The sequence below is a fragment of the Scyliorhinus torazame genome, chromosome 7 (assembly GCF_047496885.1).
Source record: "Scyliorhinus torazame isolate Kashiwa2021f chromosome 7, sScyTor2.1, whole genome shotgun sequence".
Classification (NCBI taxonomy): Eukaryota; Metazoa; Chordata; class Chondrichthyes; order Carcharhiniformes; family Scyliorhinidae; genus Scyliorhinus; species Scyliorhinus torazame.
In genome coordinates, this window is record NC_092713.1 from 168,637,192 (window position 1) to 168,662,702 (window position 25,511).

The window sequence follows — 25,511 nt, forward strand, 5'->3', positions numbered from 1 at the left end:
TAACCTTTTCCAGTTGCAAAGTTCACCTGAGAACCAAGCTCCGAGATATTAATTTACAAGAAACCTCACAACCTGCTGCAAACTCTTTGCTTAACTTTAAATCATCAAATCCATTCAAGAAAGCAAAGCTTGCTACATGGGAGGCCTTCAATTGTAAATCAAAGACTAAATTAACTGTAATCTATAAAAGTGCAATAGATTTATCTGTACCCAATTTCCTGTGTCTGTGTTTGCGTGCACACACGTCCCACCTTTGTAATGTTGGATGAATTCATGGCAAGCGTGTAATAAACAACTTATACTGTAAACTCATAAAAGCTTACTGCTGAATTATTTAATTGGAATGGGCGGCACGATAGCACAGTGGTTAGCACTGTTGCTTCACAGTGCAAAGGTCCCAGGTTTGATTCCTGGCTTGGGTCACTGTCTGTGCAGAGTCTGCATGTTCTCCCCGTGTTTGCGTGGGTTTCCTCCGGGTGCTCCAGTTTCCTCCCACAAGTCCCAAAAGACGTGCTATTAGGTGAATTGGACATTCTGAATTCTCCCTCTGTGTACCCGAACAGGCGCTGGAATATGGCGACTAGGGGATTTTCACAGTAACTTCAATGCAGTGTTAATTTAAGCCCAATAAAGATTATTATTATTACACACTCCAAGGGTAAGAAAAGACGCACCTCGTTCCATGCAAAATGTGCTGATTATGGGCAGAAAGAGAGCAAATACATTCTGTCCATGACACAAGGAAAGCAAGTTGTGAAGAGGATACAAAGAGTCTGTAAATGGATATAGATAACTGAAGTGAGTGGGTAAGGATTCGGCAAATAGAGCATAATGTGGGAAAATGTGAGGTTGTCCACTTTGTTTGGAAGAACGGAAAAGCAGAATATTATTGCAATGGAGAGAGTCTGCAGAAAGCTGTGGTACAGAGGGATCTGGGTGTCCTGGTATATGAATCACAGGAAGTTAACAAAAGTAATTGGAATGTTGGCCTTCATGGCAAGGGGTTGGAGTATAAAAATTGGGAAGTCTTGCTAGATCTGTATAGGGCATTGGTGAGATCACACCTGGAATTCTGTGCACAGCAGAAGGTCAATTCCAGCCCAACTTGACCCACAGTCCCAACACAGATAAAATAAGATTGCATTTAAAATACCAGCGCTCCTTGGTAAGGTAAATGAACTATGGTCACCAGGTTTGTAACTTTAACGCAAGTAACCTTTCACTATGTACAGCATTATAATTAAACTGACAGAAAAATATAACTGACTATCTAATCCCTCTTTCCCAATGTTCAAGGATACAGGCCATTGCTTCTGCTAGAGTTAAAGATACAGGCTGCATTAAAGTCACATGTCCATCACTCATCCATGGATCAAAATTACAATAGCAAAAATGAAAGTGGGAATAAACAGGAAACAAACAGGAGGGACCATTACACATGGGAGAGCAAAATTGGATGGGAATGGGTCAACACCAGGATGTCCAAATACCAAAGTTTTCAAGGCCTGCAAGAAGTTACATATGAACAAGGAACAGGAATAGGCGATTCAGCCTCTCGAGTGTGCTCCGCCATTTAATAAGATCACAGCTGATCGGAAAGTAACCTCAAATCTACATCCTGCCTCCCCGCCAAAAACATATCACCCCTTTGCTTATCAAGAATCAATCAATCAAGAAATCTGCCTTTAAAATATTCAGTGTCGGGCAGCACGGTGGCACAGTGGGTTAGCCCTGCTGCCTCACGGCGCTGAGGTCCCAGGTTCGATCCCGGCTCTGGGTCACTGTCCGTGTGGAGTTTGCACATTCTCCCCGTGTTTGCGTGGGTTTCGCCCCCACAACCCAAAGATGTGCAGGGTAGGTGGATTGGCCACACTAAATTGCCCCTTAATTGGATACTCCAAATTTAAAAAATATATATTCAGAGTCTGCTTCCACTGCCTTTTCAGGAAGAGTTCCAAAGACTCACCACCCTCTGAGTGAAAACATTTCTCCTCATAATATTATTTTAGTTTTAAATGGGCGACTCCGCATTTTTAAACTGGGACCCCCTAGCTCTAGATTCTCCCATAAGAGGAAACATCCTCCCCACATCCACCCTGTCAACATCAATCAGGATGTTAAAAGGTTTCAATCAAATTGCCTCTTCCTCTTCTAAACTCCAGTGAATGTAAGCAGAGCTTGTCCAACCTTTCCTCGTAAGACAACTCACCCATTCCAGGTATTAGTCAAGTAAATCTTCTGTGAACTGCTTACAATGCATTTACATCTTCCCTTAAATAAAAAGACTAAAACTATAACACAATACTCCAGATGTGGTCTTACTTGTGTCCTGTACAACTGAAGCATAATCTTCTGTAGTTTTGTGTTCAAGTCCCTTTGCAATAAATGATAACATTCTATTAACATTCCTAATTACTTGCTGTTCCTGTATACTGGCCTTTTATGATTAATGTACTCAGGAACACCCAAATCCTTCTGCATCTCAGAGCTCTTACCATTTAGATGATAAACTTTTTTTTACTCTTTCTGCCAAAATGGACCATTTCACATTTCCCCACATTATACTCCATTTTCCAGATCTTTTCCCACTCACTTCACCTATCTGTATCTTTTTGAAGCACCCCCCCCCCCCCCCGCCCCTTATGTCTTCTTCACAACTTACTATCTTACCTATCTTTGTGTCACCACAAGCCTGGCAACGGTCCCATCCATCCCTTCATCAAAGTCATTTATATAAATTGTAAACAGTTGAGGTCCCAGCACTAATCCTTGTGACACATCACTCGTTACATCTTGCCAACCTGAAAAAGACCCATTCGTACCTACTCTGTGCTTCCTGTTGGCCAGCTAATCTTCTATACATGCCAATGTGTTACCCCCTGTAACATGAGCTTTTATTTTCCACAACCTTTGATGTGACCCTTTATCAAATGCCATCTGGAAATCTAAGTACAGTAATCCACTAGTTCTCTTTTATCCACAGCACAGGTTACTTCCTCAAAGAACTCAGATTACCAAAATCGACTGCATTCTGTGATTTGCTATAATTTGCACACTAGGATAAATGAAGGAAACATGAAGGAAGTACAGTTCAGTTGGATTGGTCATGCTAAATTTCCCCTTATGTCCAAAGGTTAGGTGGGCTTACAGGGGATAAGGCGGGGGAGTGTGCCAAGATCGGGTGCCCTTAAAGGGGGTCAGTGCAGGCATGATGGGCCAAATGGGCTCCTTTTGCACCATCAGGATTCCATGATACACTTCAGGTTGCAAGGTGGTTTGTACAAAAGCTAGGAGTTGGCGATTGCCCAATGATACGAGGAACCCCATCAATGATAAACACCATGCCCGGAAAGTGTTCTGAAATACCACAGAGGAGTTGTGGGTGGATCACAATGCATGCATTAGTATCGATTTACAGATAGCCATTACGAGGATAGTTTCACACTTCTCCTCAGGTATTATCGAGCTAACAGTATTGCACCATAACATAGGTGCAAAGAATACAGCGGATGGCTGTCAGATTGACTGTCCAGGGACATACTGACTTGTTCTGCACCAAATTCTACGAGCGTTTAAGAGCTATATGTAACAAACTCAAGCCACTTAGGTTCTTGATATCTCTCGAGATGGCATGTGAATCCAACGGAGACCAACCAGCATGTGTTTCTGCTGAAAGAGGGTTCTCTTTTGCAAGCAAATGCCTCTGGTGAAATCAAGACTCTGTTGTGCAACATGTTGTAAGATTCTTTTGTTAAATCTTTTCATATAAACTTCAGCTACTGTGAAATTAACTTGGAATTCAGCAAGCTGCCTTTTATAAAGAATCTTTCCTGGGGGAAGGCAGAACAAAATACACAGCATTTCCAGAATGGCATTCCTTGTTAACTACACAAATATGACATCTTCCCTAGTTATAAAATACTGGAGGCATGCAATAACCTGTAGAGCGATAAAATTTCATAATAAGGCATAAACTTCTAACAGGCTTAGTCTCAAACCTGAATTTGTAAACAATCCAATCAGGGAGGAGGACTGCTATCCATGTCTATCATACTTGGGTAACAGAGGTACTGAACATTTGTTTATTTGTTGATAAACAAACTTGGGATTTTTTAAAACTACTCCAATCTGATACTTAATAAATGTTTGAAAGGATACATTTGTCCCTCTCTTCCCCTATTCAATGGTATTTTCAGATCACTGCAGAGAGATTGACGTATTAGTATAGGAATCTGCTCTGTCCAATTTTCAGACCAGTTCAAAGACGCTTTGAACTGCCCTGTTAATTCAATGCTGCTTCTTTCTTTCCTTGGGCACTGTCAAATGCTGCTCAGCTGATCTTATCTCCTCTGAAATGTAGTGACCATGCCACTTCAGACCATAGAATTCCTCCAGTGCAGGAGGCCATTCATCCCATTGAGTCTGCACCAGCCCTCTGAAAGAACACCCTACCTCAGCCCCCTCCCCTGCCCCTCCCCGCAATCTCACCTAAACTGCACATATTTGCACACTAAGGAGCATGGTCAATCCACCTAACTTGTATATCTTTAGACAATGGGAGGAAACCGGAGCACCCGGAGGAAACCCACACAGTTATGGGAAGAATGTGCAAATTCCACACAGTTGCCCCCAAAAAAGAATCGAACCCGAGTCCCTAGCGCTGTGAGGTAGCAGTGCTGAGAGCAAACGAGGACTGGCAAGTTTTTTCTCCACATCCTAACTGTAATCTAAATTGTAAATTTCCAAATTATGTCAAGGAATCTGAGCTATGAGGAAAGATTTGACAAAACTGCAATTTTCAGCTCGGAAAGGAAGCCTGGAAATTTGGCGGAAGCCTCCTTGGGAGTTCTCCACATTTCTAGAAGCTTCCTGATTTCAGGTCAAATAGATCAAGGTAATTGTCTGATGATTACCACCTACTACTACTTCACCACTCCCTCACCACCCCATCTACTCCTCCCTTTTGATCATCATCTGGAGGAAGCTGAAGGAAACAAGAGGATGTGGACCTCAATGCGCACCACCAGCTGTAACTCAGTACTGCCGTCACTCATTGGGTTATCAGAGTCTGTAAAATCACAGTTCCTGAAATGAAGTTTCATCAGGTGGTGAAGGAATCAAAATGTGAAAGTTACTTAATGGGCCACATGCTGACCAGCTAATCTATAGCAGATACATTCTCCACCATAGCACTGGTAGAAGGGACAACCCTTAAGTCCTGGTAAAGACAAAACCTGGACTCCCATGTCATAGATTACATAGATTACATAGAACATACAGTGCAGAAGGAGGCCATTCGGCCCATCGAGTCTGCACCGACCCACATTAATCCCTCACTTCCACCTTATCCCCGCAACCCAATAACCCCTCCCAACCCTTATGGACACGACGGGTAATTTAGCATGGCCAATCCACCTAACCTGCACGTCTTTGGACTGTGGGAGGAAACCGGAGCACCCGGAGGAAACCCACGCGGACACGGGGAGAACGTGCAAACTCCGCACAGACAGTGACCCAGCGGGGAATCGAACCTGGGACCCTGGCGCTGTGAAGCCACAGTGCTAATCACTTGTGCTACCGTGCTGCCCCAAATCATGGATGGCTTTATTCCACTCACCACTCTACAGATAGCCTACAATGCACCTTGGCTGGCAAGTGTCAGGTAACACTCAGATCTCCAAAGTGGTAGGTGCATGGGAACAAGAGTTGTCCATTTAGATCTTAGCCTGCCTCACACCATTCAATAAGATCTGAACTGGTCTGTGACCAACATCCCTTCATATATGTGTTTAAAATAAATCTATCTGTCTCAGATTTAAAATGAACTAACCCAGAATTAACCTTACTCTGTAACTTTGCACATACAAGTGTTTCCTAGCATGACTTTTTGAAAGTCAAAAATAGATGCACATATTATGTCCCGATCCCCAGACCCCTCAATCAATGGAAATAGATTTTTTTTTTCTTTTTTAAAGTAAATTTAGAGTAACCAATTATAATTTCTTTTTCCAATTAAGGGCCAATTTAGCATGGCCAATCCACCTACCCTGCACATCTTTTGGGTTGTGGGGGTGAAATCCACGCAGACACGGGGAGAATGTGCAAACTCCACACGGACAGTGACCCAGGGCCAGGATTCAAACCCGAGTCCTCAGCGCCGTAGTCCCAGTGCTATTTACCGTACCACCGTTGTAGCCATGTAAAATGGCTGATTCCCGATTAGAATGGCCAAACACCGATCTAAAAATGGCGAACGGAAGCTGCAGGTAAAACAGTGTATTCGCCTCTGGGGAAGTCAATCCAGACCGATACCTGCAGCCATCAACATCACAACAACCCAGTCATCTGCATATTAATCAGCCATCCCCGGGAACAATTGCTACACATTAGCAACACAAGGCCGATCCAGACCTTTCGGCGCCAGCAGGAGCTGACACAAAGAGAGGTAAACGACCACCCCTCGATCAAGGAATCGCTCCAGTATTGGAGAATATTAAACCAAGTGATTGGGACCAAGTCCAATCACTTGGAACCAGGTACAAGGTCTGCCCCGAGAGGCGGGAAGCCCCTGGGGACTATAAGAATAGGGGCCAAGTTCAACTCGACCCTTCTTCTCCTCTCCGCACCCTTCGAGACCCTTGCTGAAAGAAAACGCAAGTTTTACGCCAACGATCGCTACCAGATAGACACTCCTGACTATCGACCTGTACCAGCTTTTGAATCCCGCAGGCTTAGAACCCATTCGAAAGACCATTCGTTTCCCTGACCTGGCGGGCCATTTCCAAAAGTTAAGTATTGGCCTGTTAGTGGTAGGTAGTAGTTTAGAAGTAGAATTATTGTATAAGTATTAATTGCTGTATATAATAAATGAGCGTTGATTTAACTCTTACTAAGCGGTGTGTTGGATTATTAATCATTACTCGGACTTGAACCACGTGGCGGTATCAGAAAGATACCTGGCGACTCAAGAGCAAAGGTGACAGAATTAGAGCAAATAAACTAAGGCTAAAACGAGCAACACCGTGCTGCCCTCGCTCAATGGAAATAGCTCATCTCTATCCACCTTTTCAATTCCCCTCAAAACTTAGAACAAATCACTCCTGATCTTCTAACTGCTGAGATGTCTATGTCAACTCTCCAGATAATTTAGCCCTTGGGAGCCCAGGCATCGTTCTAGTAAATCTACACTGCACTCCCCCCAAGGCCATTATATTCTCCTGAAGGTGCTGTGGCAGAACTGTTCACAGTAACTCCAGGTGTGGTCTAACCAGGTCTTTGTACAGCTGAAACATTATTTTTAATCCTTTGTATTCCAGTCCTCTAACTATCAAATTCAGCATTCCATTCACCTTCTTGATAATTTTTGTACCTGTTCAAAACATTTTAATCATTATGTAGATCAGTGGTTTTCAACATGAGAACTGCCCAAGTGTGCTGCAATATTTTGCACAACGGTAATAAAAATCAATGTAAAACAAACATATCGGGCAGGATCTTCCGGCTCGTCACGCTGGCAAAGTGTTATGGTCCTGCCGATGGCGCAATCCTGTCGCGAATTTCCCGGCGCGTAGGGAGGAATCAATGAGAAAGCCCATTGATAGTGGCGGGACCAAAATATCCCGTCGCTGACCAACAATGGGTCACCACCAAGAAACATGCTGTGGGGAGGCCAGAGAATCCCACCCATTGCTTCATCTTAAACAATAATCAATCCAACCAAAATTACAACTCATAAAGCTCGAGAAAATTAATAATCCAATACTTTAAAACTGAGATCTTTTGATTCTAAAACGTGATAGTAAAACAAGATAAAACAAGCTGGCAGACACAGCAAAATAGACAGCATTTCCTTTTGAAAGAAGGGTCAGAGCAAAAGGACACAGATTTGAGATGATTGACAAAAGAACCAAAGGTAGCTTGAGGAAAACTGTTTTGCACTGCGAACAGTTAGGAACGGGAATGCAATACCTGCAATCCTAAAATTTTGGTGGAGGCAAATTCAACCATGGCCTCAAAAACAAATTGTACAAGGAGCCGCCAAGGAAGAAGATTTTTCAGAGTTACAGGGCAAAGGCTGAAGAGTGGGACTAGCCAAGTTGTTCTTGCAGACAATCAGCGCAGACTCAACAGGTCAAAAAGCATTCTCCTGCACTATAACTATTCTGATTCTGATTTAAAGCAGCCTGTTCTATCCCTGTCATGTTCAAATTGGTGATCTCGCACTTGTCTATGTTGCCACAGTTTTGCACATTTACATAATCTATTAATATTGCGGTGTGATTTTATGCTTCTAAATACCTGCTTACAATCCCACCTACCTTTCTGTCAATATCAAACTTGGATATGTGGCTCTCTATGCAAAGAGAGAAACAGTAAAAATGTTTAGAGTAGATTTAACTGGTTAGATACAATCAGAGGCGGATTTATAAAGAAGCACACCATGCCAAGGTCCGTGGCCCTGACCAATGGGGAGGCCCCACGCAGGCTAGATCTGTGGGCATCAATCAGAGCCTGATAACTGTGCATTTTCTGATAGGCTCAGCCGATAAGCAGGCAATGCGGAGCGACATCAAACTCTGATTGGTCGAGTCATCTCAGAGCAAAAAAACAGAGTCTGAACATTGCAACACACGATGAACGAGAGGCGACTAGACGAGGAGAGAGGCAGGCAGAGGCAGAAGATCCGGTGGTTTATTTTTGAAAAAAAAAGGCACGGCTAACAGGGCTGAGGGTAGGCCAGCCAGCAACAGTGAGGCACAGGTCGAAAGCCATTAGCCAAGGTGAGCCAGCCAGTCAGCAGTCGTAGAGCAGTAAGGGAGGCAGGCAAGGGGTGACTCGACACAAGGGCTGAGGGGGATAAAGGCAGGTCTTTGGGCGGATGCTTTGAGCAGAGTCAACAGGTCCTCATCATGTGCCAGGCTCAGTCTGATTCAGTTTAAGGAAGTTCACCGGGCTCACATGACATTGGCCCGGATGAGCAGGTTTTTTGGCATAGAGGATAGGTGTCCAAGATGTGCGGGAGGGCCAGCAAACCATGTCCATAGCTTAGGGGATTTTGGCAGGGTCTTACAGATGTCATGTCCACGGTATTAAAAACAAGGGTGGTGCCAAGCCCAGAGGTAGCGATTTTCAGAGTGTCGGAAGATCCGGGAGTCCAGGGGGTGAGAGAGGTTGTCGTGTTGGCCTTTGCCTCCTTGGTAGCCCGGAGACGGATATTGTTAGCGTGGAGGGACTCGAAGCCCCCGAATTCAGAGATCTGGCTTAGTGACATGGCTTGGTTTCTCAGACTTGAAAAAAGAAAGTTGATGGTCAATGCTAGGGTTCGTCCGGAGGTGGCAGCTGTTTGTCGACTTCTTTAGAGAAACCTTGTCAGCAGAGGTGGGCGGGGGGGGGGGGGGGTGTTTATATTTGTTATTACTGTTATTATTATAAAATTATAAATGCCATAATAAAATGTTTTTTTTAAAAAAAGAATGGAGGAGAGTTTGTATAGGGGTCGGAATTAAAAGGTGCCATCAACAACGCCGCTCCCAATTGCCCCGGGGAAATACTCAGGGAGTCCGGTAATAATAGCTTCATTGAGAATTTGGAGGCAGTTTCGGCAACACTTCGGGTTGGGGACAGGGTCAAGGGAAAAGGGAACCACAGATTTGAGCCAAGGAAGTGGGATGGAAATTTTCGGAGATGGGAGGAGAAGGTGATTAAGACATTAAAAGATTTGTTTCTTGGGGGTCAGTTTGCAGGATTGAAGGAGCTGGGAGCGATGTATGGGCTGGAGCAGGGGGAAATATTTAGATACATGCAGGTTCAAGATTTAGCCAGGAAGGAGATAGAGCTTCCCGGTGGAGCCGACCTCCACAATGCTGGATGAGGTGCTGACGACAGGGTGGATTGGGGAAGGGGGGCAGTGTCGGCAGTTTAAGGGGCTATTTTGGAAGAGGAGAAGGCACCGCTGGAAGGGATCAAGGCAAAGATGTGTGTGAACATTGCCGGGGGGGGCGGGGCCGCAAATCACATTCATATGTTTTGGTCCTGTCCAAAGCTGGAGGATTACTCAAAGGATGTTTTTAGGGTAATCTCAGAAGTGGTGCACGTGAAACTGGACCCGGGCCCTCGGGAGGCCGTATTCGGGGTGTCAGACCAGCCGGAGTTGGAAACGGGTAGGGAGGCAGATGTTGTAGCCTTTGCCTCGTTGATCGCCCAAAGGCAGATCCCGTTGGGGTGGAGATCAAAGATCAACCTCTTCACCCTGTGCCCTGGCATGGCGGGGGGACCGGCTGGAATTCTTAACTCTTGAGAAGGTCAAATTTGAACTGAGGGGAAGGATGGAGGGGTTCTACAATTCATGGCCATTATTCATTATGGACTTTCAAGAATTGGATTACATCGAACATTGGGTGGGAGGATGGGATTGTTGTTATTGATATGGGGATTGACATTGTATTCCTTACTGCTTAGTGTTTATTGTTGGCGGGTGTACATGAGAGAAAATGTGAAAAAGGAGAATAAAAAATTTTATTAAGAGAAAGAATCAAATCCAAAAATCTTCCAGCAGTTAAACCAAGTACTGTCCTCTCTCAAGAAACAGATTCACTCTCCTCACTGAGGAAGCATGAATGCAAACAATTCTGGGGCAACAGGAAGAAAGGAAAGAAATTTAGAAAACTGTATGAGCCAATGTGGAAATGCAAGCTGTACAATTTATTTCCTCTTTAGCGTCTTTGTTTTAGTGTGTTGCAGATGAGACATTTGGACACCAGTGTGCTTGCCCTTTGACGGTTGGACACAGGTTTGTATCAATACCTTGTACAAAATGATGACGCTGGAAATGGTTTGTAGAACTTAAACACGAAACAGTAAAATAAGATAAATTAAGTGATGAATTAAAATTTCCACTGTCGGAGTCAAAGGCAACTGGAGCTGCCACATAAAAATTTCACACCCAAGTCCCACGTACCAGTGAGATGCAGGATTAAGAAATATTCATGGTGGTCAAAATATGTGCCAGATATCTTACTGATTTCACAATACCACACTTACCCTCATGAGTGCCAAAGGTTAACATCCTGTAAAAATATGAATAGTAAAGGCAATAGTACACGGGTTGTACAATCGTTCCATGCACTAGAAGTGTGTAGCTACAATTGGTGTAGGCACATGTCAAGAACTGTTTCATTACCTTCCATTGAGGAAGAAGCCAAGATCAAATGCAGAGTTTTCTGTTTCACCGATGCTTCACGTGTTGTCAGGCTTCTATATCCCACCTCACCTTCTGCTCCAGCCATCATGTCATCGTTCTGGCCTTCCTCCAGTGCCTTCTTTAGCTGCTGTTCATTCCCATTGCAAGCTATCTGTGAAGGCAAAATAACAGACTACAGTAAAATACTCAAGCATGAACACACATTGGCAAATTGCAATTCAATGCAATTATTCAGTCCCTGCCAGTCTCGCGATCCCCAATTCAGCATAAAGGGTGAGATTTTGTTTTTAATTAAAAGGCTTCCAGACTAGGAATCAAAAAATTCAACGCTTAAATAAAATTGGCACTTGCCCATATAAATCATAATCTTGTAATTTACAACAAACTGCTTCACTTCACAACTACTCTGCAACTCTGAAATTATTTTTTTAAAATATAAATTTAGAGTACTCAATTCTTCTTTTTCCAATTCAAATTTAGCATGGCCAATCCACCTTCCCTGCACATCTTTGGTTTGTGGGAGTGAAACCCACACAGATATGGGGAGAACGTGCAAACTCCACACAGACAGTGACCCAGGGTCAGGATTGAACCCGGGTCCTCGGAACAGTTCTGAAATTAATGGTGAACCTGGAAGCCTTTGATGCGGATTATTACTGGTACTGTAGTGCTTTAAATACTCAGACTAGGTAAAGCCCCTGGGAACTTTATTGCTATGTGCTTAAACTAACATGTTGAATTCTGTACATTAAATACAAAACCAACTGAACACAGCGGCATATTTTACCGGCATCTAGTCCTGATTATTCAAAGCTATTTTCTTGCACTAAATTATTTTGAACCAAATCAATTAAGCTAACCTTTGTTAATAGTGCTGTGGAAGAGTCATACGGGACTCAAAATGTTAACTCTGTTTCTCTCTCCACAGGTGCTGCCAGACCTGCTGAGTTTACCCAGCATTTTCTGTTTTTATTTAAGTTACGCTCTGCCTTCGACCTACTGCACTGTTCCAGAGAAATTCTTAATGTAAATGATAGATTATTGATTTCTTGATTTATTCATGGTTTTAGGTGCTAATTGAATGCATAGCTAAATAGTCAAATTATTAAAAATGTCTTGACTGTGTGAATACAGTCATTGTTTTAGATAATGAATAAACTATCAAACTTTGGTGCCATGTCTGCAGAAATTCAAAACATTGTTTCATGAAATGTTGCATAAAAGCCCTTTGTAATGCATAAAATGTATCAAAAGCAAGGTTAATGCAAGCATCTTATCTTTGTAGGAATGGCATACGTGGCGGGTGCACAAAGATATTTAATTAATTTGATGGACATTAGTGAATCTTAAGTAATGACAAATATTCGAATAACAAATCATGACAGTTGTTTGAATAAATTAGAGAGCCTCAGCTGAGAATTAGAACCAATGGAAGTAAATAAGGGGTTAGACCATAGATGTGGATTCCCTGAAAATTGTGTGTGATTTCTTTATGCTTTTATGTTTAACGCTTTTTGCTATGTTCTGATCAGTTTATGTATTATTTGATCGAAGTTTTATAGAACATAGAACAGTACAGCACAGTACAGCCCTTCGCCCCACGATGTTGTGCCGACCATTTATCCTAATCTAAGATACACCCCTTCAATTTACTGCTGTCCATGTGCCTGTTCAAGAGTCGCTTAAATGTCCCTAATGACTCTGACTCCACCACCTCCGCTGGCAGTGCATTCCACGCACCCACCACTCTGTGTAAAGAACCTACCTCTGACATCTCCCCTACACCTTCCTCCAATCACCTTAAAATTTTGTCCCCTCATGGCAGCCATTTCCGCCCTGGGGAATAGTCTCCGACTATCCACTCTATCCATGCCTCTCATCACCTTGTTGTACACTTCTATCAAGTCACCTCTCTTCCTTCTTCGCTCCAGTGAGAAAAGCCCTAGCTCCCTCAACCTTTCTTCACAAGACATGCCCTCCATTCCAGGCAGCATCCTGGTAAATCTCCTCTGTACCCTCTCCAAAGCATCCACATCCTTCCTATAATGAAGCGACCAGAACTGGACACAATATTCCAAGTGTGGTCTAACCAGGGTTTTATAAAGCTGCAGCAAAGCCTCACGGCTCTTAAACTCAATCTCCCTGTCAATGAAAGCCAACACACCATATGCCTTCTTAACCACCCTATCAACCTGGGTAGCAACTTTGAGGGATCTATGTACGTGGACCCCAAGATCCCTCTGTTCCTCCACACTTCCAAGAATCCTGCCTTTAACCCTGGATTCAGCATTCAAATTCGACCTTCCAAAATGAATCACTTCACACTTAATTAGGTTGAACTCCATCTGCCACTTCTCAGCCCAGCTCTGCATCCTGTCAATGTCCTGTTGTAACCTGCAACAACCCTTAACACTATCTACAACTCCACCAACCTTTGTGTCATCGGCAAACTTACTAACCCACCCTTCCACTTCCTCATCCAAGTCATTTATAGTAACCACAAAGAGCAGAGGTCCCAGAACAGATCCCTGCGGGACACCACTGGTCACCGACCTCCAGGCGGAATACTTTCCATCCATTACCACTCGGTCTTCTTCCGGCCAGCCAATTCCGTATCCAGACAACCAAATTTCCCTGTATCCCATGCCCCCTAACTTTCTGAATGAGCCTACCATGGGGAACCTTAACAAATGCCTTACTGAAATCCATATACACCAATCCACTGCCCGACCTTCATCAATGTGTTTCGTCACATCCTCAAATAATTCAATGAGGCTTGTGAGGCATGACCTGCTCCTCACAAAGCCATGCTGACTATCTTTAATCAAACTATGTTTTTTTAAATAATCATAAATCCTATCTCTCAGAATCCTTTCCAATACTTTGCTCACCACAGACTTAAGACTGGCTGGTCTGTAATTCCTTTCTTGAACAGGGGAACAACATTCGACTCCCTCCAATCATCCAGTACTACTCCAGTGGAGAGCGAGGACACAAAGATCATTGCCAACGGCGCAGCAATCTCCTCCCTCGCTTCCCGTAGTAACCTTGGGTATATCCCAATAGGCCCAGAGGACTTATCTATCCTGATGTTTTTAAAAATTGCCAGCACATCCTCGTCTTAGTATCAACCTGTCCCTGTCTATTAACCTGGTTCACGCTGTTCGCCTGAGAAACAAGGTCCCTCTCTCTAGTGAATACTGAAGCAAAATATTCATTTAGGGCCTCCCCCATCTCCTCAGACTCTAGGCACAGGTTCCCTCCACTACCCCTGATCGGCCCTACTCTCACTCTGATCATCTTCTTATTTCTCACATAAACATAGAACGCCTTGGGGTTTTCCCTGATCCTTCCCGTCAGTGTTTTTCATGCCCCCTTCTAGCTCTCTTAAGTCCATTTTGAGTTCCTTCCTGGCTACCTCGTAACCCTCTAGAGCCGTGCCAGATCCTTGCTTCCTCAACCTTACGTAAGCTTCCTTCTTCCTTTAGACTAGAAGCTCCACTTCTCTTGTCATCCAAGGCTCCGTCACCTTACCATTCCTTCCTCATCTCAGTGGGACAAAACTATCCAGCACTCGCAGCAAGTGCTCCTTAATCAACCCCCACATTACTGTTGTGCATTTCCCCAAGAACAACTGCTCCCACTTTATGCTCCTCAGCTCCTGTCTAATAGCAGTATAATTTCCCCTCCCCCAATTAAATATTTTCCCATACTATCTGTTCCTATCCCTCTCCATGACTATGGTAAAGGTCAAGGAGTTGTGATCACTGTCACCTAAATGCTCTCCCACCGAGACATCTGACACCTGGCCTGGTTTGTTGCCAAGCACCAAATCCAATATGGCCTCCCCCCTAGTCGGCATATCTACATATTGAGTCAGGAATCCTTCCTGTACACACCTGACAAAATCTGCTCCATCCAAACCATTTGCACTCAGGAGGTTCCAGTCAATATTTGGAAAGTTGAAGTCACCCATGACAACTCTGTTACTTCTGGACCTTTCCAAGATCTGCCGCCCAATCTGTTCCTCCATCTCTCTGCTGCTATTGGTGGGTCTATAGAAAACTCCCAATAAAGTGACTGCTCCTTTCTTGTTTCTGACTTCCACCCATACTGACTCAGTAGACAAACCCTCCTCGACTACCTCCTTTTCTGCAGCTGTGATGCACTCCCTAATTAACAGTGCCACACCCCCTCCTCTTTTACCTCCCTGCCACAACATCGTAGTTCCAAGTGCTGATCCATGCTCTAAGTTCATCTCCCTTATTCCTGACACTCCTTGCATTGAAACAGACACACTTTAACCCATTCCACTGAGTGCAACTTTGCCCTATCAACTGACTATCCTTCCTCACCGACTCACTGCATACTATTTCCGCCTGTTCAACAGCTACCCTATCCTCTAGTGCATAGCTCTGGTTCCCACCCCCCTGCCAAACTAGTTTAAACCCTCCCAAAGAGCTCTAGCAAACCTCCCACCCAAGATATTGGTGCCCCTCCAGTTTAGGTGCAATCCATCCATCATGTACAGGTCCTGCCTTCCCCAGAAAGTATCCCAATGATCCACATATCTGAAGCCTTCCCTCCTACACCCAGCCCTGTAGCCACGTGTTCAGCTGCACTCGCTCTCTGTTCCTTGCCTCACTTGCAAGTGGCACCGGTAGCAATCCTGAGATTACTCCTCTACTCGTCCTGCTCTTTAGCTTCCAAGCTAACTCCCTAAAATCACCTTTTAGATCCTCATCCCTTTTTTTAGCTATGTCGTTGATGCCTATGTGCACAACGACTTCTGGTTGCTCCCCCTCCCCCTTAAGAATCCTGTAGACTCAATCCAAGACATCCCTGACCCTGGCCCCAAGAAGCAACATACCTTTTGGGAGTCTTGTTTGCAACCACAGAATCTCCTAACCATGAGTCTCCTATCACTATTGCTTTTCTATTCTCCCCCCTTCCCTTCTGAGCCACAGAGCCAGGCTCAGTGCCAGAGACATGGCTGCTAGGGCCTTCCCCCAGTATGTCATCCCCCCCAACAGCATCCAAAACGGTATTCTTGTTTTGAAGGGGAACGACCATGGGGGACCCCAGTACTGTCTGCCCATTCCCTTTCCTTCCCCTGACTGTAACCAAGCTACTCTTGTCCTGAACCTTGGGTGTGGCTACCGCCCTGTAACTCCTCTCTATCACCCCCTCTGCCTCCCGGATGATCCGAAGTTCCTCCAGCTCCAGTTCCCTAATGCGGTCTCTGAGGAGCTGGAGTTGGTGCCGTTCCCACAGGTGTAGTCAGTGGGACACCAGTGTTTTGATTCAGTTCTTATGCAAGTGCATTTCAGTGAATATTTAGTAATAAACTGTGTTTTGGACACCTCCATCAACCGGACTGAGTACCTTATTTTTGGGCGAACAGTAAGAGATCCTACAGTGAACTTTTAAAAATGTATATCTTTATTAACAATAAAAAAAGAGAAAAAAAACGGAGACAAAAGCCCCCCCCCCAACAGTGACCAATTCCTTGAAGTAGACGATAAACGGTCAGCATCTCCGGTAGACTCCTTCAATTGCCCCCCTCACGGTACATTTAGCGAGGCAAGAACATCCACCCCTGTACCCGTCCACAACTCCAGCATTTTCAATACCCCTAATACGGCTACTAAGGGACAGGATTCAATCTTGATGCTCAGAATTGCCCACATGGTGTTGAAAGAGGAGACCCAAAAGCTCAGCAGTTTGGGACAGGACCAAAACAAGTGTGTGTGGGTAGCTGGCCCCCTCGAACATCGCTCGCACCTGTCCTCAACCCCTGCAAAGAAGTGACTCATTCTAGCTCTGGTCAGGTGCGACTTAAACACTACCTTAAGCTGGATCAAGCTCAGCCTCGCACACAAGGACGTGGCATTCAACTACGAAGGGCCTCACTCCACACCTCATCCTCCAACAGTGCGTCAGCTCCTCCTCTCACTTGGCTTTCAAACCTTCCACCGAAACTGAGTGCACCTGCAGAATCTGCGCATATATGGATGTAGTACCCTCCTTTGACCCAGCACACAAAAGGATCCTCTCTATCAAGGAGGATGGTGGCGCCTCCGGGAATACCGGAAACGTTTGTCAAAAAAAATGTCATACCTGAAGGTACCTAAACGAATCCGGGGCCGAGAGCCCAAACTTCTCTTTCACTTCCTCCAGGCTGGCAAACGGCCCCTCCAGGAATAGGTCAAATAATCTCTCCAGTCCCTTCCCCTTCCACACTCCAAATATGGCAACCAACCTCGCCGGCTCGAACAGGTGGTTAGCACAAACAGGGGCCAGCCTTGATACGGACTCCATTTTAAAATGTTGACGGAGCTGCCTCCATATTTTTTAAGTGGGGACCACCACCGGGTTTGACAAGTACTTTGCCGTCACCAGTGCCCCCAAACTGGACCCCCAGCACGACCCAGGCTCCATCTGCACCCAGGTAGATCCCAGGTCCCCACAGCTTATGTGACGCGGCGTAGTTCAGTAATAAAATAGCAAGTTCAGCAGCGGGAGACCTCCCGACTGTCTATCCCACTGCAGCAAACCTTCCGAATCCTTGGAGATTTGCCCTGGACCCCCAGATACCGGGCGTTGGACCTGGCCAAGGGAAAAGGAAGTACTCACAGACTGGCTCCATTCTCCAGGGTGGTGACCGGAAAATGCTCGCTCTTATCCAAATTTAATTTGTATCCGGAAAAGGACCTAAAGCTCTTCAGCATTCTCATTATGCCCCCCATGGTGGGGATCAGTTCCTGCACATATAACAAAAGATCATCTGCATACAAGGTCACCCTCTGTTCCACTCCGCCCCTAACTATCCCTCTCCACTTGTCTGAAGACCTCGGGGAAATGGTCAATGGCTCAATCGCTAATGCAAACAGGAGGGGAGACATAGGACACCCCTGCCTCGTCCCCGTGCTACTGAAAAAACAAACAAACTGGTATTTGTATGAACACTGACCAAAGGAGCCTTGTACAGCAGATTTACCCACAACAAAAAACCTGAGGCCCAACCCAAACCTCTCCAAAACTACAAAGAGGTACCTCCACTCCACCTTATCAAACGCCTTTTCTGCATCTAATGAGACAATTATCTCCGGCTCCGGCCCAGCTGCCAGCGTAAGAACCACATTGAGCAGTCACCACACATTGGATGACAGTCTTCGGCCCTTGACAAATCCCACCTGGTCCTTCCCAACCACTTCCGGGAGACGAGGTTCCAACCTCAATGCCAGAACCTGAGCCAGCAGCTTAGCATCTATGTTAAGCAGTGAAATAGGGCGGTCCACTCCACATTCTGCAGGGTCCTTGTCCTTTTTCAGGATAAGGGAGATGGATGCCTGACCAAGCATCGTACGAAGGAACCGCGGGACAAAGAATCATTGAACAGCTCCATCAGTAACGGAACCAGCTGGCCCACAAACCTTTTGAAAATTTCACCAGGAACCAGTGAGGACCCGGTGCCTCCCCGAATTGCATCTGTCTTATCGCTGTTCGGACCTCCTCTGTACCCAACGGCGCATCCAGCTCTTCCCACATTTCCTCCCCCACCTCGGGAAACTCCAAGCCATCGAGAAATTCTGTCGTTCCTGACTCTTCCTCTGGGGGCTCTGACCTGTAAAGCCTCACATAAAAGGTCTGAAATGCCCCATTCACTTTATCCAGGGCGGAAACCAGCCCGTCTCCCACATCCTGATTTGGATAATATCCAGAGAGGCCACCTGCCACCTTAGCTGGTGAGCCAAGAGATGACTGGCTTTCTCCCAAATTCAGACGTAACCCCCCTCAGGCACTACAACTGGCGCGCCGCCCTATTAGACAGCAGGTCAAATCGCGTCTGCAGCTTTTTCCTGCTTCCCAGGAGTTCCGGGGTTGGGTCAATCGCCTATCTATGCTCCACATCCAAAATGTCAACAACTTATTCTGCCGCTCCTGCCTAGCCCCCCTGTCCATGTGTGACATATGCGATATAATCTCTCCTTTAATCATCACCTTCAAGCCTCCCATAGAATAGAAACCATCCCGTTCCCTTTGACCTCCACCTATTCAGCCATGGCACAAAGCCCCACATCCGCCAAGAGCCCCACATTCATCCAATCTGTGCGCTGCGCCGGGCCCCCCTCCAGTAATAAATTTACAAAATGTGGAGCATGATCTGAGATGACTATAGCCGAGTATTCCGCCTTCCTCACCTGGGAAGAACAGACCTGCCCATCATAAAGTAATCTATCCTGGAGTACAACATGTGCACCGGGGAGAAGAACGAGAACTCCTTACCCCCAGGGTGCATAAACCATCACAGATCCGTTCCCCCTCCGCCCCCACCCCAGGGGGGCCAACATTTTTGGCTGAAATCAGGCAAGTCGCAGAACTAAGAAACAATTTAAATCTCCCTACAGAATCAGTTGATGAGTATCTAGGTCTGGTATTGCGGCCAAAAAACACCTTATAAGCATCACGTCATCCAATTCAGGCATTAATGTTTAGCAAGACCACCGACATGCCCTCCAAAGTACCCATGGCCATCACATATCGACTCCCTGATCAGCCATCACACTTACTGCTAGGAAGCGGACCCTCTTATTGATTAAGATCACCACCCCCAGGGCCCTATGATCAAAGCCCAAGTGGAATACCTAGCTCACCCAGCCCTTGCGAAGCCTGGTCTGGTCCCGCACCAGCAAATGGGTCTCCTGTAAAAACACATCAGCCCCTAGATTCTTTAGATGAGAAAACTCGCGCTTTTCACAGGTTCCTCCCAGACCCCACACATTCCAGGTAACTAGTCTTGTCAGGAGTCTCACCCACCCCCCACCCATGCCCCTCTTACCCTGAAATCACCATATCCACTGTGATGAGTCATCTCATTCTCACTGCGAATCCTTGTGCCCCAGGCCCACCTAAAATGGCCACCAATCTTTTCCAAACGATGGGGGAAAAAAAATCCTCATGTCACTGTTGTCTCTCTCTCTCTGCACCCCCCCCCCCCCCCCGCCCCACCCCACCCCATTGACTCCTCCCCTAACCTTGGGCTCGCAAATTGCCTGCCGCCCCTGCTAACCACCTCCCCCCAGCTAACAGACAAGCTAGTCTCGTTGAACCTCGTCTAACCAGGTCCAACAAATATATTTTTTCCAGTTCTTTGTCTCATTTTTGTTTCCAGTCAGCAGCACACCTGCTCTAGTCACATCCATCATTTTCTTGCTTCTTTCCTCGTCTTATCATCATCCCCTTTGGCCCCATTATTCAATTACTCCTGTCTTCCACCCTATCACAGGCCTTCCTTTTGTCCTTCTCTCACCCACCTCTTGCTCAAAACCCATTACGTCTGTAACCATTCCCAGTTCTAATGAAAAGTCACAGAGCTGAAACTTTAAGTAATTCTATCTCCACAGATGCTGCCGTAACCCAAGTATTTCCAGCGTTTTCGGTTTTGATTTTAGATTTCCAGCATCCACAGTATTCTGCTTTTCAATTTAAATTAAGCAACTAAAATAACAAACTTCAAGAGACATTGCTAAAAGCTATTGTATCAGCTAATAATTCAAATCAAGTAACTATGAATTATTTGGTGAGGATTGTACAGATGATCCTTAATACATCATGTCTGTCATGCTCAGCAGCATTTCTTTAAGGCTTCTGAAGTATAACAGCCACATCTGCGATAACTATTATTCATAGATAACACTATAATTCAGTCTTCTCAGCTCCAGTGGCGCAGATCAACCCAGCATTTTATCGAGAACAAACATAACACCCATTTCTTAAAAGGTACTCTCACTACAGATACTGATATACACACCCATTTATAAACACCCATTTCTTAAAGGTACTCTCACATGACAGCTCCCCCCAAGAAAAAAACAAAAACCCATCAACTTCAAGATGGTTTCATTTTTCACCTTTTCACTATCCTTTAAGAAATGCACACAGTAAATATAATTTTACGTTTAAAAAAACAACACACCCAAACAGGTACAATAATATAGTCCTTTTTTTTTCTTCCTCCAACTGAAATCCTTCTCGATTGATAGTCTCTTTGAACAAGTAGGTCTCTGCACGATCCGTCCATTTCTCTACGCCTCGGCATTTCTCTTTAAAGTCAGATACTTTAGTTCAATCTGTTCATAGAGCCCCTTGCAATTCTCCAACACAGGAACATTGGTTATCACAGCTTTCAGGCCATCAAATGCCTGTTGAAAGTCCGCTGTCCATTGAAATTTTCAACGTTTCTTCAGCAAGTCCATCAGTGGAGCAATCACGCTCCAAAACATTTGCACAAATGGTCGATCAAATCCACTCATGCCAAGAAATCGCATTATTTCCCTTTGTCTCGATGGTATTGAAAACTCCTCAATAACTGTTGGTTTCACATCCCGTGTGACCATTCGACCCTGTCCGATTGTATGGCCAAGAGAAGTGACTTGGGCTTTTCCAAATTCACTTTTGGCTAGGTTTATCACCTCCTGAAGTCGATCAAATAACTCCATCAGATGTTTTAAATGTTCTTTCCATGTCTGACTGAAAATTACCAGATCATTGATGTATAGCGCACAATTGGGTAATCCTGAAACAACTTTGTTAGTTAACCGTTGAAATGTGGCTGGGGCGTTTTTCATGCCAAATGGCACAACTTTGAATTGGTATACAACATCTGGAATCACAAAAGCTGAAATCTCCTTCGCCCTTTCGGATAAAGGTACATGCCAGTAACCGTTAAGTAAATCCAGTTTGGAAATAAAAGCTGATTGTCCCACTTTCTCAATGCAATCCTCCAAACGTGGGATAGGATAACAGTCCATTCTTGGAACTGCATTAATTTTTCTATAGTCCACACACAACCGTTTGGTACCATCTGGTTTAGGTACCATCACTATGGATGAGCTCCATTGGCTGCAACCAACCAACCCACTTCAATTATGCCATTTTTAAGCATACTCTCAATCTCTTTGTTAACCTGTGCCAATTTTGAAGGGTAAGTCTGTATGGATGTTGTTTGATTGGAACAACATTTCCCACATCTACATCATGCATAGCCATTTTAGTACGTCCCAATTTATCTCCATAAATATGCCTATGTGATATCAATAACTCTTTCAGGTCAGTCCGTTTTTCCTCTGGAAGGTAATTCAACAACTTATCCCAATTTTTAAGAACATCCTCGTTATCCAATTTAATTTGAGCTATGTCAAATTCACAGTCATCTGGATTTGGTTCAGCACTTTGAGTTAGAATCATTAAAACCTCCTCCTTTTTCTCTCCTTCCCTTTCAAAGTACCTTTTAAGCATATTCACATGACACATTCGGTGAGTTTTCCTTCTATCTGGTGTTTTTACCACATAATTCACCTCACTTAATTTCCTTTCAACCTGATAAGGTCCACAAAACCTTGCTTTTAAAGGTTCACCGACCACTGGAAACAAAAGTAAAACTTTATCTCCATTGGCAAAACTACGAACTTTAGATTTCTTGTCCGCTACCCGTTTCATCACATTTTGTGCAACTTTTAAATGTTGTCTAGCCAATTCACCTGCTCTATTTAATTGTTCCCTAAAATTTGACACGTAATCCAATAATGCAATTTCCGATTTCTCACTCCCCAATTTTTATTTAATCGATTTAAGTGGTCTTCTTACCTCATGGCCAAAAGTTAGTTCAAAAGGACTAAATTTGGTTGACCCATTTTGTGCATCCCTAATTGCAAACAGTACGAATAGAATTCCTTTATCCCAATCCTCTGGATAATCTTGACAATGAGCCCTCAACATCGCCTTTAATGTCTGATGCCACCTTTCTAACGCTCCCTGCGATTCTGGATGGTACGTAGTTCATTTTAATTGTTTTATTCCCAAGCGATCCATAACTTCTTTGAATAACCTTGAGGTAAAATTTGATTCTTGATTCGATTGTATTTCTGTGGGTAGTCCATATCTAGTAAAGAATTTAAGTAACTCCTCCACAATCTTTTTAGCTGTAATATTACGTACTGGAATGGCCTCTGGAAACCTAGTAGACACATCCCACTTTTTGTTGAAGGAAGCTGTTCTACGCAATCAATTAGGGCCCTTGTTAAAGGTTCCTCAAATGCTGGAATGGGTATTAAGGGTGCTGGTTTTATCACTGCTTGAGGTTTCCCGATCATTTGACATGTGTGACATGATTGACAAAATTTAACTACATCTTTATGTTGTCCAGGCCAATAAAAATGTTTCTGTATTTTAGCTTGAGTTTTCCTTATTCCCAAATGACCTCCCACTGGTACCTCATGTGCAACTCGCAACACATCCTTTCTATACCCCACCGGCAATACTACTTGATGAATTTCTGCCCACTTTTCATCCGCCTGCATATGTAAAGGTCTCCATTTTTGCATCAAGACATCACTTTTACGGTAATAACACTCTGGTATACACTCAGATTCCTCTTCCGTGTTTGCTTTTGGATACATTTGTTTTATTTCTACATCTTTTTGTTGTAACTCCACCAATTTTCCTGAACTAAATCTATCCACCTCATCCTCCACCTGTTCTTGCTCTTTTTCAACCAGCTGATCAAAAATCGGTCTGATAATTACATTTCAACGTCATCTTCACTCTTTGATTTCTCCTCTTGTCTTAACCTGTGACTTTGCGACCTTGTTACTACACAATCCGGAAAAATCCCAGGATATTCGTCCTTCCAACACTTCAGTTGTCTGATTTTCCACTGGCTTATCAACCACAGTAGGCATCACTCCCACCTGCGGTCCAGCTATATCATTACCCAAGATAAACTGTATTCCTGGACAAGATGGTTTCTCTATTGCTCCCACTACCATTTCACCACTCTTCACTGGACTTTCCAACCTTACCTTATATAATTGAACACTACTCCTCTCATCCTGAATTCCACATATTACTACCTTTTCTGGCACCATTCTTCCCAAACTACATAACTCCTCATCTCTTACCATTAAGAACAAAGAAAAGTACAGCACAGCTCTCCAAGCCCGTGCCAACCACGCTGCCCGACGAAACTAAAATCTTCTACACTTCCTGGGTCCGTATCCCTCTATTCCCATCCTATTCATATATTTGTCAAGATGCCCCTTAAATGTCACTATCATCCCTGCTTCCACCACCTCCTCCGGCAGCGAGTTCCAGGCACCCACTACCCTCTGTGGAAAAAACTTGCCTTGTACATCACTTCTAAACCTTGCCGCTCGCACCTTAAACCTATGCCTCCTAGTAATTGACCCATCTACCCTGGGGAAAAGCCTCTGACTATCCACTCTGTCTATGCCCCTCATAATTTTGTAGACCCCGATCAGGTCGCCCCTCAACCTCCGTCGTTGACCCAGGCTATCTACACACCCTTCTCCAGACTCAACATCTACCAATTTCTTCTCTTTGGTGAATACTGATGCAAAGTATTCATTTAGTACCTCGCCCATTTCCTCTGGCTCCACACATAGATTCCCTTGCCTATCCTTCAGTGGGCCAACCCTTTCCCTGGCTACCCTCTTGCTTTTTATGTACGTGTAAAAAGCCTTGGGATTTTCCTTAATCCTATTTGCCAATGACTTTTCGTGACCCCTTCTAGCCCTCCTGACTCCTTGCTTAAGTTCCTTCCTACTTTCCTTATATTCCACGCAGGCTTCGTCTGTTCCCAGCCTTTTAGCCCTGACAAATGTCTCCTTTTTCTTTTTGACGAGGCCTACAATATCTCTCGTTATCCAAGGTTCCCGAAAATTGCCGTATTTATCCTTCTTCCTCACAGGAACATGCCGGTCCTGAATTCCTTTCAACTGACACTTGAAAGCCTCCCACATGTCAGATGTTGATTTGTCCTCAAACATCCGCCCCCAATCTATGTTCTTCAGTTCCCGCCTAATATTGTTATAATTAGCCTTCCCCCAATTTAGCACATTCATCCTAGGACCACTCTTATCCTTGTCCACCAGTACTTTAAAACTTACTGAATTGTGGTCACTGTTACCGAAATGCTCCCCTACTGAAACATCTACCACCTGGCCGGGCTCATTCACCAATACCAGGTCCAGTACCGCCCCTTCCCTAGTTGGACTGTCTACGTATTGTTTTAAGAAGCCCTCCTGTATGCTCCTTACAAACTCCGCCCCGTCTAAGCCCCTGGCACTAAGTGAGTCCCAGTCAATACTGGGGAAGTTGAAGTCTCCCATCACCACAACCCTGTTGTTTTTACTCTTTTCCATCAGTAGATAAGACAGTAGGGTTTGTTAAAGTGGCAAAGGAAAGCCCAAGTGAAGCGAAGGAGGTTCAAAAGATTGTACAGCCTGAT

The 25,511-nt window shown here is 44.6% G+C and overlaps 1 protein-coding gene across 2 annotated transcripts in view; it reads right to left on the reverse strand.

The window, feature by feature from the left end:
* Nucleotides 1-25,511, reverse strand: part of rabgap1l (RAB GTPase activating protein 1-like) — a 934,074-nt gene that overhangs the window by 801,440 nt on the left and 107,123 nt on the right. For both annotated transcript variants that reach the window (XM_072511773.1, XM_072511772.1), the window contains exon 3: nt 11,180-11,351. In XM_072511773.1, coding sequence (XP_072367874.1) covers nt 11,180-11,351 — 172 coding nt within the window. The remainder of the gene's footprint in view (nt 1-11,179; nt 11,352-25,511) is intronic.